This window comes from Agelaius tricolor, unplaced genomic scaffold (genome assembly GCF_023055355.1).
Source record: "Agelaius tricolor isolate 1412-34295 unplaced genomic scaffold, bAgeTri1.0.p SCAF_7, whole genome shotgun sequence".
In the NCBI taxonomy this organism is placed as follows: Eukaryota; Metazoa; Chordata; class Aves; order Passeriformes; family Icteridae; genus Agelaius; species Agelaius tricolor.
The window spans coordinates 5,071,514-5,092,314 of NW_027269267.1; the positions used below are offsets into that span (position 1 = coordinate 5,071,514).

The following is a 20,801-nucleotide window of genomic DNA, read 5'->3' on the forward strand; positions in this document are numbered from 1 at the left end:
GGAGGGAATGTTCACTGCAGTCTCCATGAAAGCTGCTTTCAGTACAAGACTGGAAAATTGGGAAAGGTTCACTGAAACAAATCCACAGGTTCTGCAGGATTCCTGTTAATGCACCTTGGGTTCTCCAATGTGCATCTCATGTGGGGTGAGATAAATCACCCAGCTGGACCTGCATGAGGACCTGTGCTCCTCCAACCCATCCATGGAGAAAAGCACAACTTTTCCTGAAATATGAAACCTGTGGCAATTTCCTAGGTAGATCAGCTGGTTTTGTGATTGTCCTTTCTCTGTGTTTATTTCCAAATTGGAGCAATGGGCATTTCTTCAGACTCAAAAGAACCCTTGAAAATCAGAAAGGGAAACTTACAGGAATCAACTTGTGAAAAAAAGAAGCACAGGTTATTTTCTTATTGGAAAATATATTTCTATAGAAACAGCTGTTAACTTAATTGTACTTTGGAAGCCTTAGTTCATTTACACTTTAGTGAAGTTAGGCCAAGCAAGTTAATTCACTTGTTCACACTGTCACTGTAATTACAAGCAGCTCTTTGAGTTAAAATCTGTGCTGTGTTTATTCAACACATGTTAGAAGAATTTTCTAGTTCATGTGCAGGAGAAGATAATTAGTTTTATTGTTGTAAATTGGAGGATAAATGTTTATCACAGATAAATGTTATGAATTTATACACTTGTGCCAGCAGGATTGCAGACTCCTGTTTAAAGCAGGGACCATGAAAATCCTCAGGTGAACCACAGTTTATGTTTCTAGCTGTCCTTGCTTGGGCTGCCTGAGTCCTGTTTACCCTTCTCAGAGATAAAGGGAATGAGGCAGTTGGGTTTTTTTTCTCTGAGAAGCAAGGCTTGGTGGGTTTTGTTACTTTTTTACTCCCCCTTTCTGGGAGAGAGAACTCCTGGCAATCAAAATCAGGACAAGCAAAGGGTCAGGCCCTGGTTGGTGTCAGCAATTTTCACCAGGTCAGGCACTCTTTCTGGAGAACTCTCTCCATCCAAGCAGTTGATGCTTTGAAAAGTGGTGGGCTCTGTTTCCTAAACTTCAGTGAAGTATTAAATGTCTGGGCTGCTTTCTACCTTTGAAGTGGTGGAGTTTGTTAATTGAATGAGCCATGTAGCTCATGGATTCACTCATTTTTGTGTCCATGCTTTTATTGAAGCCAAAGAGCCGTTTTCCATATATAGGAATGCCAGCCCAGATCTACAGTCACTGAAACAGAAAAAATCCTAGAGCCTGGGATTGTCCTCCTTTTGCTCCAAAAGCCCTGGGACGAGCTGTGCCCTCCTGAGGCTGTGCCTTGAGGGAATCCCAAACATCTGAGAGTCCCTGTGACAACTGCATTGACCCTGAGTGGAATGAAAACACTTGAAATCAATGGCTGCACTTGAAAGAGGAGACTGTGGAGAAGAGATGAGATAAAGCAGGTCACTGCTCCACAGAATCCTCTGGTTTTTGTTATAGATCCCTGGTAGAGACAGCCCCAGAGTTCTACTGAAAGAGGCTTCTTGGTTTCACTGTGTAAGAGCCCCTCACAGGCTGCAAAGCTCTTTTGATGTCAGTGCCATGCCCATAAATACACAGCTACAGAAGAGCTGATTTCCACTCCTTTTTCACCTCTTCACTGAGTGAGGTCATGCAGGACAAACAAGCAGAATTTGGGTCAAAACAGTAAATGGCAGAAAAACCTGTCAACACTGAGTCTAATAAATGACTGATAAATACATTAGATGGGAAAAGGCTTTATGTGGGCGATGGAACAAAGTTGTGAGCTGGTCTGCACCCTCCATGAAAATCAGTGAAGGGGCTGGAGGTTTTTCATGTTCCAACACTCTGGAATGTTCTGCTCCCTCCAGGTGAAGGAAATCCTGACAGCCCTTGGTTTGCTGACTTGTGCCAACACGAGGACTGGGAGCCTCTCTGGGGGCCAGAGGAAACGCCTGGCCATTGCTCTGGAGCTGGTGAACAACCCCCCTGTCATGTTCTTTGATGAACCCACCAGGTATACTTCAAGGCCAAAAATCAAACATAGACAAAAATGCTTTTGCATAGTAGAACACAGCTACAGAAAAGCCATTCCCCTCTAAATCCTTGGAAAAAGCTCATTTTGTGTTGTCTGCAAGCGCTGAATTAGGCCAAGAAATAATTTGATTTGGGTTCTTGGCGCCTTGGGTCACTGCTGGAACTGCTGGGCTGTGGGGCTGTAAGTAAAATTTAAAGCAGAAACAAACTGCTGGGTTGTAGGTTTGTAAATGATATTTAAAGCAGACACAAACTGCTGTGGACTGTGGGGCTGTAAGTAATATTTAAAGCATTCACAACCTGGAAGGAAAGGAAGGAAAAGAGAGGAAAATATTGTGGCACGGATTTTATTTTTCAAGCAAAGACTGCTTGAATGTAAACATTTTAAAATGTGACTTTTGGTAATGAATGTGATCAGGCTGGGAGGAGGCTGGCAAAGCTATGAATATGTATCTGTTCATTAAAGCTGGGAGCATTTAAATCTGCAGCCCTAAAATGTAGAAGTCCCTTAAGGCAGCTTTGACAATACTCTTTTTCATTCTCAGGCATGCTTCCAACTTAATTAAAAGCCTGATGGAGAAGTTACAAGCATAAGGTTGGCATATGATAAAATGAAACTGCTACAGAGAAGATTTGTCAAAGGATAATAATGGGATACCTTGCAGCAAATGCATGTGCTGGTTTTGAGCGGTGCCTGTGCATAATAAACTTGTTTGGGTTTTTTTTTTCCAGTGGCTTGGACAGTGCATCATGTTTTCAGGTGGTCTCTCTGATGAAGGCTTTGGCCCAGGGTGGCAGATCCATCATCTGCACAATTCACCAGCCCAGTGCAAAACTGTTTGAGCTCTTTGACCAGGTATTGCTCTCAGACTTTCTCTGCATGTGTAGGCCAGGGTGCTTATGCTTTCAAGGCATAACCACCTTTTAATCAAAAAAACCATCAAAAAACCATCAAAAACCATCAAAAACCCAAAAACCATCAAAAAGGCATAACCACCTCTTTAATCAAAAAACCACAAATAATTCTGGTTGATGGCTACAAATCATATAAAGAAATTAAATAAATAACAGCAAAATAGACTTTTTTATTATTTTTTTTCCTTCTTCTCTGCCTGTTTCCTTTATTTATGCGTAATGTTTGTGAAGAATCTTGCTGTTATCAAGACCATTGCACTGGTGATTATGATGCCTTCACCCTTGCACAGGGCTGTCACTGAAGTAAATCAGAGCAATATAAAAGCAGGAGAGCTGCAGTGTCAATGTCTGCAATAGATCTGTGTATCCTAGATACACATGAAATAATAATAATCAAATTTAGTATTGAAAATTAATTGAAATTAAGTCAGTCAGAGAACTTTTCTCCAAGCCAACAATGGCATGTGGACCACGTGTGTTTAGGTTAGATAAAAAATGTATTTTAGTCTTGTCAGAGGGTTTAGATTAGCCCTGTGAGAGCTGAGAGAAAACCTCCACCACCACAGGTGAACAAACTCTTGCAGATTGCCAGTCTGGCAGGGAGGTTTATTTAAAGTCAAAATCGTGGCTAAAAGTGAGAGTGATGGAGCTGTTTGCTGTTGCTGTGCTGTCCCAGCTCTCCTTCCATCCCTGCCCAAAATATCCATAATGTGTGGAAATTAGATGGCTTGGCTCTCCAGCTCCTTGCCTATTTTCAGCATGTGCCAAAGGCTGGAATGAGTGTGTTTCTGTGTTAATGTGTTTGAAGTCCTGCAGGCAATGTGTGCACAATTCCAGCTCCAGGCATTACATTTTCCATTAGTTGAGATTCCATGCAAAGTTAATTTCGAGTGGTGACAGATCTTCCCAAGGTGTTCTTCCCACAGGGACAAGGAGATGTTATCAGGCAACAGGTTCAAATATTTTGATGCTATCTCACTTTTTTCTTATTTATTTTCCTTTCCTTTCCTTTCCTTTCCTTTCCTTTCCTTTCCTTTCCTTTCCTTTCCTTTCCTTTCCTTTCCTTTCCTTTCCTTTCCTTTCCTTTCCTTTCCTTTCCTTTCCTTTCCTTTCCTTTCCTTTCCTTTCCTTCCCTTTCCTTCCCTTTCCTTCCCTTCCCTTCCCTTCCCTTCTTTTCCTTTTCCTTTTCCTTTTCCTTTTCCTTTTCCTTTTCCTTTTCCTTTTCCTTTTCCTTTTCCTTTTCCTTTTCCTTTTTCTCTTTTTTCTTTTTTCTTTTTTCTTTTCCTCTTTTTTCTTTTTTCTTTTTTCTTTTTTCTTTTTTCTTTTTTTCTTTTTTCTTTTCACTGTTGAGACTATGGACCAGTCTACCCGGATGATCTCAACCTCCCTTAAAGAGGATTTTTCAATTAAAAGTGGTGTCAAAACTTAAAGAACTTGGTTATTCTTGGTTGAGACTATTCCACATTTTTTCTTATTTCTTTTTTTTTTTCTATTTCCTTTTTTTTTTTCCTTCTTGTTTTCCAGCTCTATGTTCTAAGTCAAGGTCAGTGCATTTACCGTGGGAAGGTAACAAACCTTGTCCCTTACCTGAGAGATTTGGGGCTGAATTGTCCAACCTACCACAACCCAGCAGATTTTGGTAAGGACAGCTTGAATAGTTTATTTCATTTATTTTGTATTTTATCATCTTATAATTTTATCACCTTCAGGGTAAAGGGAACCATGGTGTGATTTATACTTCTGTACATATATTCTTATGTGCTTTGTCCATATATCAACCAAAATAAAAGTAATCAGATTTTTTTTTTCCAAAGTAATTTGAATGCCACCTAGTGGTGCAATTTAGCGAATATTGCTCTCTGTTAGAAGTCCAGGAAATAAAAGATAAAGTGTATTCTTTAGTGTTTCATAGTAACTAATATTAGTAACTTTTTAAAGTGGCTTCAGTTTTCTGTTTGTTTTCTTTTTATCTTGAGCAGTTAGTACAGCTTAGAGCATTGAGGGTTTTTTCAGTGTGCTTCTTAATTTTAAAAATAATGGAAAGTGCCACAAAAATAGACTTTTGTCTATTTTCTGTATAAAAATGAACTGGTTCATTTAACTTCCAGGATGAAGAGATCTCTCTGAAGATTTATGGAAAGATAAATTAAAACATTTAAATGTTGTTTGCGTGTGGATATGAATTTGCAGGTGGCATGTTAAAGCCTGTACCAAAAAAAAAATTAAAAAAAATTTAAAAAATTTTAAAAATTTAAAAAAAAATTAAAAAGTTAAAAATCTCGTTTTGTCAGTGCATCAAGGGGATTTAACAACAAATCTGGTCAGCAGTAACTTCAGCCTTTGCAAAGCAGTAATTTCTAACTTCAACCCTTGTAAAGCAGTAACTTCAGCCTTTGCAAAGCAGTGATTTGTAAGTTCCCCCTTTGCAAGGCAGTAACTTCGAGCTGTGTTTTTCAGTGATGGAAGTGGCCTCGGGTGAGTACGGGGACCAGAGCAGCCGCCTGGTCAGGGCGGTCAGGGAGAGGATTTGTGACTCCGACTACAAGAGGGACGCGCCTGGGGAGCACGAGCTGAACCCCTTCCTGTGGCACCGGCCCTCTGAGGAGGTACTCTGTGCATCTCTGCAGGGAAGGGCAGGGGATTTAACCCTCCCTCGGTGGAGGAGGCCCTGGGCACACTCAGCTGATGTGAGTGGGCTTTGGGCTTTCGTTTGTGAATGAAAAGCGAGGCTGCAGGGGAAGGGGTTTGTTCTGTGTGTGTTCCTGCAGGACTCCTCCTCCACGGAAGGCTGCCACAGCTTCTCTGCCAGCTGCCTCACCCAGTTCTGCATCCTCTTCAAAAGGACCTTCCTCACCATCATGAGGGACTCGGTAAGAATAATAACTTGTAACTCGGTTGTAATAACTTCTGTGGCCAAAAGGTCTGTCCAGCTGGGTGGGAGGCTCCTCAAAGGTCCTGAACAGCAGCCCACCCATGAATTATCACAGAATTGCAAAGGGAAGAGGCTGTTCTCTCTGTCTTGCTGTTAACTCTGCCATCTTCATTGTCAATGACAGCTTTCTACTCAGAAGCACCTGGCCTAAAAACCCAAAGTTCAAATCCCCTCTGTGCTGGCAGGTCCCTTACACAGTTATTAATCCTACTGAAAAGTGAGTGGGAAGTTGTAGTGCTGTGTCACAAAATTAGGTTTTCCAGAAAATTCAGGATGGAGGAGATAATAACTTCAGTGTGATGTAATGTTACCACTTAAAATCTTCATTTTTGTAAATGAAAGTTGGTAGATAAAAACTTTGCTTCTTTGCCATAATTTGTTCTCCCTTCCTCCTTTTTATAAGTGCATTTGTCAACGGGGATTAATTAAGTTAATGGATTAAAATCAGGAGAAACTGCAACTGATTTGCTGATGCATAGATTGAAGGACAATGTTGTTTTTAATAATTTTTTTTCCTGCTCAACTCTAAAGGCTTGCAGTTGTTCCCAATGTTATTATTTCTCTTGTTCTTCCCAGCCTCTTGTGGGAATACTGTGTTGCAGAGAAGGCACAGAAAGCTAATTTATTCCTGATGAACTTACTTGGGTCTACACAAGCCTGAAATGCCTTTTCTGCTTCTCTTCTGCTCTGGGGAAATTTAGCTTTTAGTCAGAAAGTCTCTTTCCCCTGAAGAATAAGAGCCAGTGGCTCCATGATATTGTCAGACAGGGAGATTTCAGCTTGCAGCATTTGCAGTTCCTGCCTCTGTTACCTGGAAGAAATTTTCGTGGGAAGCTCATAGTTTTTGTAGGAAATGAACATTTCTCATGACAGGGCGTTGGAGCTTGGTGATCTTTAACTTTCCAACCCAAACCACTCCATGGTTTCTATATAAGATTTTCTGGGCATAAGTGCTCCTTTTCCTGCAATCTATCCAGTTTCAGCCCCACTGTCACTGTTTTTGAGCCCAGGCTCCCTGATAAATGCCACTCTTTGCTTCCCACAGGTCCTGACACACCTGAGGATCACCTCACACATTGGCATTGGGCTGCTCATCGGATTGCTCTACTTGGGCATCGGAAATGAGGCCAAGAAAGTCCTCAGCAACTCGGGGTTCCTCTTTTTCTCCATGCTGTTCCTCATGTTTGCTGCTCTCATGCCCACTGTCCTCACCTGTGAGTGCTGGGTGCTGTGTCACAGCACAGGGAGGGGGTGCTGGAATGCTGGAATGTGTCTGGGTTGCTGACTTGGGATTCTGCCTCTAAGACAGGTGTGGGGATAAACCTTGCACCCCCAGAAGCAGTGCTGTGCAAGCAGGAACAGGCTGGGCCAGTGGCACTGCTCCCTGCCCAGTTTTCCCAGTGTTTTCCAGCACAGACAGTTCAGTGTTACAGTCCTGGACTGGAATTTCTCCTTATCCCAGTGCGTCTCAGCCATGCCCTGAGCTCGTGGTTGGACTTAGGGAGGATGGAGTAATTTATCTGGGGCTTCCAAGTTATGATTCCTGCATCAAATCAGCTCATTCATGTGGTGTCAGAAGCAAACTCCTGCAGAATGGACTGTTTCATAGCTGCTCTGTTACTCTGGATTCCCTGTTGGACCATGAAGAATAACCAAGTTCTTTAAGTTTTGACACCACTTTTAATTGAAAAGTCCTCTTTAAGGGAAGTTCAGATCATCTGAGTAGACTGGTCCATAGTCCCAACAGTGAGCAGCTCTAGGGGCTGACATTTTATATCTCATTACAAATCACTGACACTTTTGCTGCTCTGTCAAAAACCTGAGGGTTCTAGTCCCACCCTGGGACTGCAGCAGTGCAGGATTAGACAGGGATAAATCTTGGTTTTATGTGTTTAACAACAACATTTGAGTTGTTTCTATGTGAAGCAGCATTGCACCTGCCAATCTGACAGAATAATCTGTGTTCTCTGCAGTTCCCCTTGAGATGGGAGTATTTCTCAGAGAGCATCTGAACTACTGGTACAGCCTGAAAGCCTATTACCTGGCCAAGACCATGGCTGATGTTCCATTCCAGGTACATGCTCTACTCTTCAATAAAACAGAACCATTTCAGTTCATGAATGACAAGCCCTCTTGCCAAGAAGATTAGTACTGGTATTTTATCCATTGGAACAGTGGGGAAAATGTCCAGATGTGTCTGGTGAAGCTTCAGGGATGAATCAGAATTCCCAGAATCCCTGGGTTGGAAGAGACCTTCAAGGCCATCGAGTCCAGCCCAGCCCCAACCCCTCAACTGAACCCTGGCACCCAGTGCCACATCCAGGCTTTGTTAAACACACCCAGGCATGGGGACTCCACCACCTCCCCGGGCAGCCATTCCAGAACTTTCTCACCCTTGCTGGAAAAACCTTTTCCCTGCTCTCCAGCCTGGATTTCCCTTGGTGCAGCTGGAGGCTGTGTGCTCTGGTTGTGTCAGTGCTGCTGGAGAAAGAGCCCAGGGCCAGCTGAGCACAGGCCCCTTTCAGGAGCTGTGCAGAGTGAGGAGGGCAGCCCTGGGTCACTCCAAGCCTCATTCAAGGCAGTGTGGTGGTGTTCACAGGGGACTCAGGAGAAGGGAAGAGATGAGAATCTTGACTCCACATTTCAGAAGGCTGATTTAATATTTTATGATATATATTATATTAAAAGAAAATGATATACTAAAGCTATACTAAAGAATAGAAGAAAGGATTTCGTCAGAAGGCCATAAAGGAATAGAAAGGAATGGAATGATAATAAAATCTTGTGACTGACCAGAGAGTCCGAGACAGCTGGACTGTGATTGGCCATTAATTAAAAGCAACCACATGAGACCAATCCCAGATGCACCTGTTGCATTCCACAGCAGCAGATAACCATTGTTTTTCTTTTCCTCTGAGGCTTCTCAGCTTCTCAGGAGAAAAAATCCTAAGGAAAGGATTTTTCATAAAATACATCTGTGACACAGGAGGGTGAAGGGTTGGGAGTGGAATCCTTTTTTAAATGCCCAAGCAGAAAGACAGGTATCCTCCACCTGTCATGTCATGGAAAGGCTGAGAGCTGTGGATTAATGGGAACCCCCCTGTGATGGTGTTCACAGGGGTCTGAGGAAGAGGGAAGAGATGAGGATCTGACTCCATGTTTCAGAAGGCTGATTTATTACTTTATGATATATATTGTATTAAAACTATACTAAAATAATAGAAGAAAGGATTTTATCAGAAGGCTGGCTAAGAATAGAAAAAGAAGGAATGATAACAAAAGCTTGTGTCTGGGACAGGGAGTCTGAGCCAGATGGACTGTGATTGGCCATTAATTAGAAACAACCCCATGAGACCAATCCCAGATGCACCTGTTGCATTCCACAGCAGCAGATAACCATTGGTTACATTTTGTTCCTGAGGCCTCTCAGCTTCTCAGGAGGAAAATTCCTAAGGAAAGGATTTTCCATAAAAGATGTCTGTGACACTGGCCCACGTTTTTGTGTCAGTGAGTGTCTGGCTGTCAGGGGCTCACTGCCAGTGCTTGTCCTTGCAGATCATGTTCCCTGTGGCCTACTGCAGCATCGTGTACTGGATGACCTCCCAGCCCTCGGACGCGCTGCGCTTCGTGCTCTTCGCTGCCCTGGGCACCATGACATCCCTGGTGGCTCAGTCACTGGGCCTGCTCATAGGGGCAGCCTCCACATCCCTGCAGGTACTTGTCCTGCTTTGAACAGGCAGGTGTCTGCTGAAGAAGGCAGGAGCCTCCCTTGAAATGGAAGATATAAACCTTATCTCTCCAAATTATTATGATTTTGAAATTAAGGGGCTCTCGGGCAAAGATATGGGAGTAGGAATAACAGTTCTTTATTAGGGAAAAAATAAAAATACAAATGCAATAATACAAAGACAAAACAAAAAAACCCCAAAACCAAAACCCTGACAGAGTCAGAACAGGAGCTGACACCCTGTGGGTCAGGGTGGTGGCAGCAGTGCCATTCCATGGTGGCTGCAGCTCTCCTGCCTCCCTTGAAATGGAGAATGCAAACTCCCTCCCTCCAAATTATTAAGATTTTGAAATTAAGGGGCTCTCAGGCAAACATATGGGAGTAGGAATAACAGTCCTTTACTAGGAAAACTAAAAATACAAACGCAATAGTACAAACAAAAAAACCCGACAGAGTCAGAACAGGACCTGACCCCATGTGGGTCAGGGTGGTGGCACCATTCAGTCGTAGCTGCAGCCTTCCTGCCTCCCTTAAAATGGAGAATGCAAACCCCCTCTGAATTATTATAATTTTGAAATTAAGGGGCTCTCGGGCAAAGATATGGGAGTAAGAATAACAGTTCTTTATTAGGGTAAAAATAAAAATACAAATGCAATAGTACAAACAAAAAAAACTTCACTGCCAGAGTGAGAGCAGTCCCTGTCCCCCTGTGTGTCAGGGGGTGGCACAGCCCCATCCCATGGGGGCTCAGCCCTCCTGCAGTGCCAGCTGTGGCTCTGCTGGAGCAGGGATCCTGCACAAGGGGGGAGTTTTCCTCTGCAGCTCCAGGGCTGCTGGAGATGGGCCTGGGCTCCCTCTGGCAATGCAGGGCAGCAGAAGCTGCTCCTCTGGCAATGCACTGGGCAAAGGCTGCTGGGCTGTGCCAGCACCTCAGATTGGATCCAGGTAGGAATGCTTGGCTCCTCCCCTGGGCAATGCAGCATCTCCCCATGGGATGATGGGATTGGATCAGCCCTGCAGGGACACTCAGTGGCCATGGACAGCAGAGATCTCCTGCAGGGAGGATTGGCTGTGGGAGAGAGAAAGAAAAAACTGCCCCATGAACAGCAGAGAGCTGCCCCAGCTCTGACAGATGGGAATAGAACACACACCCCCTGCTACATTTTCCAACTTAAAACAGTACTGATGGTGTTTCGTGGTCTCACAGGAGCTCTGCTGTGCCCTAACTCTGCTCCCTGTCACGGCTGCTGTGTCCCCAAGACGTTTGTTGAGAGGTGACAGGCAGAGAGTTTCTTGCTGTAGCAGAGTTCTTGCTGCTCCCCCCTCACCCCCGAGCACAGACATGCCCTGGATGGGAGGCTCTGAAGTTCCTGCCCCACCTGAAGGGGCTGTGCCTGCCCCTGCTCGGGTGGATTCTCACCTGCTGTCCATCCCAGACTGAGCAGGTCCTGGGAACTGCAGGACTGATGTGTTTCTGCAGCCCCACAAACTGGAAATTTTCCACAGTAGCTCAGAAGGTTCTTCCATGCACATCCAGAAAAGCTGTGGAAAGAAAGGTAGGAAAAGGCTACAGGTAGGAATTTGCCCAAAATCCAAATTTCTGGAAAGGAAGGGAGAGTGGCATCTGTTGGCATGGCTGGAAGCTGGCCATGTAACTCCTGGCAGGAGATGTGCTGAGGTGACCATTCCACAGCAGAACAGATGATTCTGACCTCAATATGCATTGATGCTGTCAAGCTTTCAGCAGTAGAACACTTGATTCCCTCTCTGTGCCACCCTGTGGGGACCAGCATAGCCTTACTGCATGATCCCTGGGCTTCTGCTCTTCCCCTCACAAGAAAAAAAAAAAAATCAGTTTTCTACTATTTCAAACTGTGATAATTTGATAATTTGGGGCAGTAGAATTTTTCCTAGGAGTAATAGGAGAGCAAGTTAATTTTTGCTTTTTCTCTGTCTTTCTGACAAGAAATACTCTGTTCCTTCTCTGCACAGGTGGCAACTTTTGTGGGCCCAGTCACTGCCATCCCAGTCCTCCTGTTCTCTGGGTTTTTTGTCAGCTTTGATACCATCCCAACATACCTCCAGTGGATGTCCTACATTTCCTATGTCAGGTACTGCTGGGGAGGCCTTCACCCTCCCATCTGGACATGCTGCTTGTTTGCCTTTGCTTGCTTGGTTATTTTGGGTGCCAAAAGGACTGTTCTCAGCATGTTCTCTTAGAGTATAAACATACTCATACATGTGATGTAAACCACATTATCTCTCTGCATTTTAAGTTGTTGATGTTGTGAAATAAATAGGAACAGGTTGCTGGCCACAATTCCATGTCAGTCCCTTTGAATTCAGTGGGATTGCACAGCGTGAAAATCTTCCTGGATTTTGCAGTAGTGGATGTATGAAATAATGGGGCATCACCAACTGAGAAATTGATGCCAGCACCTCATTTTGGAAGAAAATGTATAATTCACTGCTGTATCCTAGATAGGTTTGTTGGATAAAGGCCTGTTTTTGAGTTTTGCAGTAGCACTGCCACAAGGGGCACAGGATTTGTGTCACCTCTAATTTAAACTGCTGCTTTAAGATCCATAGGCACCTTACAGTGCCTGTGCCTGTGTCTGACTCAGCTGTCTTAGGATGGGGCAATTCCCACCAGGAAACCTCTGGAGGGATAGTTTAGACTAGAGACTGAAAGGTTTTTAGCTGCAATTAGGAGAGGGGAGTTTTCCCACTCCCCATTTCCCCACTCTGCCCAAGCTGCACTGTTACTGAAAAATCCCAGGCAAAAAAAATCCTCTTTGTTGCCAAGTGAGGTCCTACACAGATTCCTATCAAAGATAATGAGACTGCACCCCCTGAATTACCACTTAGAATTCAAGGTAAGGCCTTAAATCATTGCCTGGCTCATGTGGGCTCTCCTGAAGCCAGAGGGAGCTTTCATAGGCATGAGATCCATGATGGTTTATCTCCTTGCAAAAGCAAATGCTGGGAACATTATCAGTGAAACTGTAAATGTACAGAGGGAAGAGAAGGGACATTCTAGATTGATGCTGGTTTTAACATTTTTCTGACTCCAAGCCATAATTGTATCCCTGTTGCTTGTTAAAAGATTTAAAAAGGCAAAATAATGATGTCACTTTTAAATGGGGAATTTCTGAATATGAGCTGAAATCATGCTGCTTTCTGAATTAACATTTTTCTCTTGGAGAAATTGCTCTGTGCACCAACTGGAAGCATCAAAGGCAAAACTCCTGCCCTTGTTCCCTCTTACATAAAATGCCTGTGACCCGCGATGTGCCTGATTGCAGCAGGGATAGAACTTGCCCCAAGACAGATGTGTCAGGGCAATATTGAACCCCTCAGCGTTTCAGCTGGGCTCTCACAGGGATTGTGTTGCACTTCTAACCAGATCATCACCAGGATTTTCCTTGTAATCCCTCCTTCCTCTCTCCAGGTATGGCTTCGAAGGCGTCATCCTCTCCATCTACGGACTGGATCGAGAAGATCTGCACTGTGACAAAGATGACACCTGCCACTTCCAAAAATCAGAGGCCATCCTGAAAGAACTGGATGTAGAAAATGCCAAACTTTACCTGGACTTCATCGTTCTTGGGATTTTCTTCTTCTCTCTGCGCCTGATTGCCTATTTTGTCCTCAGATACAAAATCCGAGCGGAGAGGTAAAGGAGAAGCAGCTGAACCGAGGCAGTAGGAGAACTTTAGACATCAAATAGAGGGCACTTGACATTGTCTCACTGTGGCAGGCTGGTCCCCAGGCTGGGGACAGCCAGATGCTGTCCTGACCGAGCCCATGGAGAGCCACAATGGGATAGTGGACATCCAGTGTTAAGCCAATCAGTCCAGTTGGGTTGGGTCATGTTCTCATTACACTTTCTAGCTTTAACTAGGAAGAAGAACTAGAAGGGAATTTTACACCACAGGGTATCAATACAGAGGCAATGTAACTGTCACAAGAAACCTGGCTGCAGGAGCTTTCCTTATGAAAACCAATTTTGGGATAAGGTCACCAGGATCCTGGTGGCCAGAATAGTGTAATGTCATCTCTAGTTGACAAGGTAGTGCGATGCAAAATGAGGAATGCAAAGAAAATAGGATTATCTCATCTTTTTAAATTTCATCTTTGCAGTTTTCTATGTATTATTTTGCAATTCTTTTCCACAGAATTACCCCCTTCTGGCTAAAAGTCTGTAAATGTATTAATAAGGTAAAGATATCTTTTTAATATGGATACTTTTTTAAAAGAAACCTAAAGTGATTCAAGTAATTATTTTTGTTTCTGTCTGAATTTAGAATTCTGGTGCTTTACTTGTCGAGCTGGTCTCATATCTGAAAACTGTAATGATAGGAGGAAAAGGCAGATTCTGAATCTGCACTAAACCTGTGGTCCCATTTGGAAGCAGCACTGGATAGCACATGCAGTTAGACATGGTCAAGCTGTCACTGAATGGTTGAAAAAAATATTCTTTTGCAGTGTCTTTAAATCCTTAGTATTTGTGATATTTTGGGATACTAGCTCTGTTCATTATCTGTTTGATCTACCTCCTGCCACTGAAAAAAAATCAAAGCACTCCAAGGCTTATTTTTAATTAAATTGTGCAAGCAGGATCTGTCCCTAAAGCGATTGTTAAAGGAGTGCAAGAGCTGTCCACGGATTAAAGCTTGGGCTGCTGTGTTAAAACACCTGTGACTGCCTCATCCAGAGGTGTTCATTGTATCTGCAGCACCCTCTGTGTGGGACCCTCCCAAAAACACACAAATCACCTTGAAATGCTGCAGCTCTCATTGTGCCCGGCAGTTTTGTTCTCATCCCTAAGTCTACATGCACAACATGAGAATCAATTGATCTGAACACCAATGAAACTGTTATTTTGGGTATCTCACCTCTGTAAATTTGGCAGGGGGAATTCTGGTTCCAAGCTGATGTGAATTTTCTCACTGATTTTCATGGGTTTGGATTTTCCACCCAAAATGAACCCACCATCCTCATGTTGGACACCTTGGTGAGCTTTGGTGCAAATTGCAGGGCTTTCTGCCATGACTGTGAATTTATCTGGGTGTCCCAGACCCCTGAGTGAGGCCTGAATGTTCTGTAAATGCATTATTCCCATCAGGATGCTGAACTTTTGCAGGTTGGAGGCAGCTGAATGTCAGCAAATCCTCGAGGAGCCCAGCAGCTCATGGCAGCAGGGTAGATAAGAGGGACCTGGGGCATCTTCTGGCTCCCAGCAGTCAAAAATTCACAAACTTTTCCAAGACTCTGTGGCTGTGTCTATCCTAGTGGAATAAATAGTGCCAGGCCCAGCTCTATCAGCCCTCAGACAGCTGGGGTTAACAGGAATGGCCCCTGCACTGACTTTTACACAGCCCAAACACTGTCTGCAAAAGCTCTGGCTCTGCTGGGCTGCAGCTTTCACATTTAGCAGGGAAGAAAATTGTTTCCCAGTTTTCCTGGCCCGTGCCCAGGCTCTGTTTGATTTACCAATACAGACACAGACTGCATGTATCTGTTAAACTCAGGACATCTGAACTAAGCCTGGGGTCTGGAAGGCTTTAAATCAAGTCCCATGTTTTAGGAAGGCTAGCTGAACTTTCCCTGAACATAAGGTTTACCTGTGAAAGCAAAACCAATCTTTACTGTAGAAGAAAAACCCAAATTCCTTGCATGGCCTCTTTACATAATTTTTGTTGCTGTTCTTTCTCAAAAAGGTTTTGTACAGCTCTGCAGCTTTTCCAGGCATAATCACGAGCAGGTACAAACCTATATGGCTGTCAGATTTGAGAAATAAAGAATTTGAGCTATTCCAAACAATACTCATAGCTGTGAGCAGTTCTTAAACAAGGCACAGGCTGCAATCCCTTTAGCACAACGTGCCTTGGTTATTTCAAGACTCACAACATATTTGAGACTATAACAGGCAGTTCAAACACTTCTTGCAAGCAGACAAAGACATTTGCCAAATTCCTCTTGGGTTGCAGACTTCTGGTCCAGGCTGAGCTCAAAGAGTGTGACATCCCTGGCACTGAGTACTTTCAGGGTTGATGTTTTTTGTGTTTACCAGCTCCATTTACCAAATGCACCCTGGCAATCCCTGCAGTGCTTCAGCTGAGGTGACTTTGCTCCATTCCCACACTGGCATCTTGCAGGATGCTTTTCTCTCCCATCTAGACCACTTTAGCTGTATGAATTCCTTGGATGCTGTCTTGTTATCTGTGCCTGTTCCTCTGGTTTTAGGCTGTCTCATTTTATGTTTTTTAGCCTCCAGCATGTGCTCCTTTACTGTAACTTTGTGTGTTGTGTTATGGCAGCCAAAAATCTGGTCCTCCACGGGTGTTCCTGAGAAAATTCCTGCTCTGGGAATATTTTTGTCACTCTTTTTTTGGTTAGATATGCTTTTTCCAGCCTTATACTGGCAGCATTTAGATGGAAGTTACTATTCTTAGGAATGCTTTCAGGCTGTAGTATCCCAGTAAAGAAGTAATTCTCTGGAGACTCAGTGATACACACAGATGAGATAATAATTTTTTCTCTCCCTAGCTCACAAATTAACTGATGATCTCTCTTTTGTCACTGCTTTGGGACAGAAGCATTTAAAATCCATCCCAATTATATCTTCATCTACTGCAGAGATTTTTAATGTAGTCTCAGGTTGGCTTTTTTTCTCTTTATGTGGAGATAAATTCTAACAGGCTGGTAAAAAACACATCCCCAGGTTAATGGGCTGAGCAGGTGCTGTTGTGTTGAGCAGCACTTTGTGAAGCTCTGGAGGCTTCACTTGGTAGAATAACAAGGCCAGCAAGATTCTGAAGGCTTCAAATGTTTGATTTTCAAGTCCTCAGTCTTATAGCCATATATAAAGAGCCATAAACTCTCTGAAATCAATGCCACTTTTACCAGTGGCACCAGTAGCCACTAAAAGTTGTCACAGCCTGGCTAAAAGTTGTGTAAGAGGCTGAAGGTTTCACTTGAAAACTGAATGTATGATTTTTGTGGGAATTACAGGAAGACTTTAATGTCCTCTTGGCCTCCTTGTTCTATTTTGACTTGTTTTGAGGTGTTGCTTTGGTTACTGTGTGCATTAATTAAGGCTTTAGCTCCTTCACAATTTTTTTGTTGTTTTTCTTCATGGAAACTTGCATATAATGTGAAAAACCCTGAAGGTTTTTAAGAATAACTTGGAGCATTATTATTTACAATTAAATAAAAGATTTGAAAAGCAGATTCTACTCTTAAGAAATTGAGAGGGTTCCATTGTTACAGGTCAGAATCAGAGGCCATCCTGAAAGAACTGGATGTAGAAAATGCCAAACTTTATCTGGTCAAAGGGAGTGGAAGGGCACTGGTGCTGAAATCCTCTTCAGCTCTCAGAATTTGGAGCACAAAGCACCTATTTTAATTAAAAGAGAGGAATATGTGCACATGTAGCAGGGAGAGCTGGTTATGTAAGTGGGAGATAATGAGCTTGAGTCCAAGAACTGGATGTCTCAGGTGATTGACAGTTCTGTCCACACTTCTGTGTCAAACTCAGTGTTCTCAGCAGAAAGGAATGTTTTATTAAACACTTGCTTCTGTGAGGAAGTGTGGTACATCCTGACCTGTGCCACCCCAGTGCTCCTCATAGAGGTGACCTATTTGCACAGTGCTGGGTGGATTTTGGGGTTCTAAGCATTGGGGAAGGCCAGCACAGCAGATATCCTGGTGGGAATCTCTTACAGACCACCCAGCCAGGATGGAGAGGAAGGTGAAATGTTCCATGGGAAGTCTTGAGACCAATGCCCCTTTTCCTGTGGGAGACTTTAACTTGCCAAATGTCTGCTGGAAATACAGCACAGCAGAGAGGAAACAGCCCAGGAGGTTCCTGGGATGTGTGGGAGGTAATTCCTGACCCAGCTGGTGAGGAAACCAGGCCCTGGTGATGCCCCACTGGCCCTGTGTGTGAGCAGAGAAGGGCTGGTGGGAGATGGGGTAGCTGGAGATGCTCTTGGGCACAGGGAGCACGAAGTGAGAGGTTTTGGTTCTTGGGGAGAGGTTTTGAAGTGAGAGGTTTTGGTTCTTGGGGAGAGGTTTTGAAGTGAGAGGTTTTGGTTCTTGGGGAGAGGTTTTGAAGTGAGAGGTTTTGGTTCTTTGGGAGATGGAGGGGTGGCAGCAGAACTTCTGCAGGGCAGACTGTGCTTGAGAGCTGGGCTGGCAGAGCCCCTTGGGAGGCAGCCCTGAAGGGCTGGGAAGTCCAGGGAGACACAGAGATTCTTAAGAAGGAATCCTAAAGGCACAGCAGGAGCAGGACATCCATGCCCATGGGCCAAAGGATGAGCCAGAGGGGCAGAAGGACTGGCCTGGCCAAACAGAGAGCTTTGGCTGGAATTCAGGGAACAAAACAGGGTGTTTGACCTTTGGAAGAAAGGGCAGGCAGCCCAGCAGGACTACAGGGACACTGTGAGGTTATTCAAGGAGAAATTAGAAGGGCCAAAGCCCAACTAGATCTTAATCTGGTTACTGCTGTGCAAAAGACAATAAAAAATATTTCTGTGAATACAGCACTAAGGAGAATCTCCATCCTTCCTTGGATTTTCTTTATTTCCTACCAGAACAGCCCCATAGGGTGCAACTGCTCAGGAGTTTCTGTGTGCACATCCATTTATAATGTATGATCATGTGAAAAGCTGTTGGGAACTTGAAGTAGGCAGAAAATGACACCGTGTCATGTTCTGTGTGACAGCCTGTGACAGGCTGATCACTGCAGTGCCACACAGCACTGGGGAGTGCATGCATTAAGTGCTGAGTGCCACTGGAGTTAATCAGAGTTAATCAGGAGCTCTGCCATTTGTCAACAGGGGCAGTGGCGTTTTCAGGGACTGACTCCTGCTGCCCTCCTCCCAAATTCCTGTTCCCCTAATGCACGGAGGGGTTGGTGTGGGGTGTCCCACTGAGTGATTTCTGTCAGCCCACATAGCACTCTTCACATTACATGTCTAAAAGTTTCAGGTTTGAGCCTGCAAACATGGCAAGTTTCATTTTAATTCTGTTTAATGCTTTATTTCTGTTTCTGTACATACTTCACATGGAGTTTCTGAAGGAGTAATTGTACTGCAGAGCACAAAATTCAGCTGCAGTCTTTTTGTTGTTTTGAAATCTTATGAAGAAGGATCATTTTATGCAGTTGTCAGCTGTAGAACCTTTCTTTAAGAGATTTAGACCATGCAGGATGTGTCTCCTATGGCACAAAACGTGGCCATGGCTCAGCCTGCATTCTCTGCACTGGTTGTGCATTCAGGACACATCCAGATTTTGCTGGTTTTTTTTTTTTTTTTTTTCCCCTTGGGGGCTCCCATGCAGCTCAGCCCATGCCTATCAATGGTTTGTGTCCCTTTTTTCTGGCTGTTCATGGCTGCTGTGCAGGTTGGTGTGAGGATGAGCTGCTTGGGGAGAGAGCAGGATGGGTAAAGGTGGAGGGATGACTTTGGGGCTTCTTTCAGCTACCAAAACCCCAGTGTGCTGGATCTCTGGGTGTGCTTTACTCAAAAAAAATTCAAAAATGTCTTTTTCAGCAGATTGCAAAGCAACATGGAAGCTTCTACTTTTAAAGGTTGATGGGGTTTTCTACTTCAGTGGCATCTGTGATGTCTCATTTTCTGACCCTGTTGTAGCTTATTTTGGGGTAATCGTTATACAAACTCCTTTCTGTTACTTCCAGAAGCAATCTTTCCTGGCCTCAGTGATAATTATACTAACCTTTCCAAATGTGAATTAGTTGTTGAATAATATTTAAAAAAAAAAAAAATGGAAAAAATTCTCTTAAATTATGGCAAAAGAAAATTAAATTTGAGACAATTACACTGATGATGTACCTTAAAAGAAGGAGATAACAAGCCCTGCAGTGGGGCCAAGCCTTCACCTGTGTCAGTAAAGATTTATCAAATACCTTTTCTGAGTCAGTTGACCTTAGTGTGAGATTCTGCCCTTGAACCTGTTACTGAATTATTTAACATTTGGTTCTTTTGTTTTTCAAAGCAAGAGTCAATGCAAGGTATGATTTTAAATCAGCGTGCTAAAGTGTGCATATTCTGAATATCTAATATGTCATTGTTGTCTCTTGTTTCTGTAATGCATTTGCATTACTATGAATCAATTTTATTCTGCTTCTCTAGAGACTATTGCTGCCTGCACGCTGTGATATATTTGCACTGTTGTAGATATATATATATACATATATTGTAATTATATTATACAAACCATGTCTTTTCCAGGTTGCTTGTTACCTTTGTAGTTTATGCTTCCTGGTACAGTGGACCTGAGTAAAAATGTGGGATGTGGGGCATTCTGATGATATATTACAGTAATAGAGAAATCTTTGTATATTTCTGTATACTTAATACCTGTAAGAAGAGATTTGTATGTGCATTATTTTCCAGACTTAGGGCTTTGTTTTCTGAGACTAGAGGACATTTATGATAATGTAACACACACACACAACAGAAAAAAATCAAATAAAGTGTTATTATTTTCAGACAGATGCCTTTGTTCTTGTTCTCACTCTGAGGGAAGATGTGTTGGTAGTGGTACATTTTCACAGCCTGCTCCTTGATCCTGGCAGCCAGCAAGGACATGGGATTCCTGTTTCCAATTGTGGTGCTTTCAGGTAACCCCCAATACAAGTGGGTTACAGAAATATCCAGTATTCATCCATGAATTGCTGTCACACTGGGGGTTGGAATTAGATCATATTTAAGGTCCCTTCCAACCCAAACAAGGCTTTTGACACCCCCAAATCAGGGGGTGCTTCTCTGAGAAACCCTACACAACTGAAGGACTTCCTGAACCAGTGGAATTAATTACCTTTGTGTTTTCATCCAATTTTGATGAATTTTTCTTCCACAGACTTACCTGTTCATCTTGTCCTTGCTACCTGCAAGAGGAAGATGTTCCCTGTGCTGCTTCATTACAAGAAGCAGGAAAGGATCATTCCCTGTTTGCCTTCTGCTTGGCACTCTGGAATGGCTGGGTTCCTTCCTCCTTTCTTCCCAGATGAGCAAAATCTCTGTTTCATCCTTCCAGTCCCACCTGTCCATTTCCCATTTTAGCAAACACTGCTCTCCCTCATTCTGCCACAGCACCTGTGGGATGTTCTGCAGCCCTCAGGGCATTTCTGGCACCAGGAAATTCTTCAGCAGGTTTAGAAAGTC

General features: G+C 43.6%; 1 protein-coding gene across 5 annotated transcripts in view; it reads left to right on the forward strand.

The window, feature by feature from the left end:
- Window positions 1–20,131, forward strand: part of ABCG1 (ATP binding cassette subfamily G member 1) — a 60,795-nt gene extending 40,664 nt beyond the window's left edge. For 2 of the 5 annotated variants that reach the window (XM_071430193.1, XM_071430194.1), the window contains exons 6-15: window positions 1,867–2,012; window positions 2,765–2,888; window positions 4,472–4,586; window positions 5,405–5,553; window positions 5,716–5,817; window positions 6,925–7,093; window positions 7,853–7,953; window positions 9,435–9,593; window positions 11,599–11,717; window positions 13,058–20,131. In XM_071430193.1, coding sequence (XP_071286294.1) covers window positions 1,867–2,012; window positions 2,765–2,888; window positions 4,472–4,586; window positions 5,405–5,553; window positions 5,716–5,817; window positions 6,925–7,093; window positions 7,853–7,953; window positions 9,435–9,593; window positions 11,599–11,717; window positions 13,058–13,286 — 1,413 coding nt within the window. In that variant the 3' untranslated portion in view covers window positions 13,287–20,131. Of the gene's footprint in view, window positions 1–1,866; window positions 2,013–2,764; window positions 2,889–4,471; window positions 4,587–5,404; window positions 5,561–5,671; window positions 5,818–6,924; window positions 7,094–7,852; window positions 7,954–9,434; window positions 9,594–11,598; window positions 11,718–13,057 lie in introns of all 5 variants that reach the window. The other 3 variants (XR_011679665.1, XR_011679666.1, XM_071430195.1) reach the window with 3 other exon arrangements.
- Window positions 20,132–20,801: the final 670 nt, after the last annotated feature.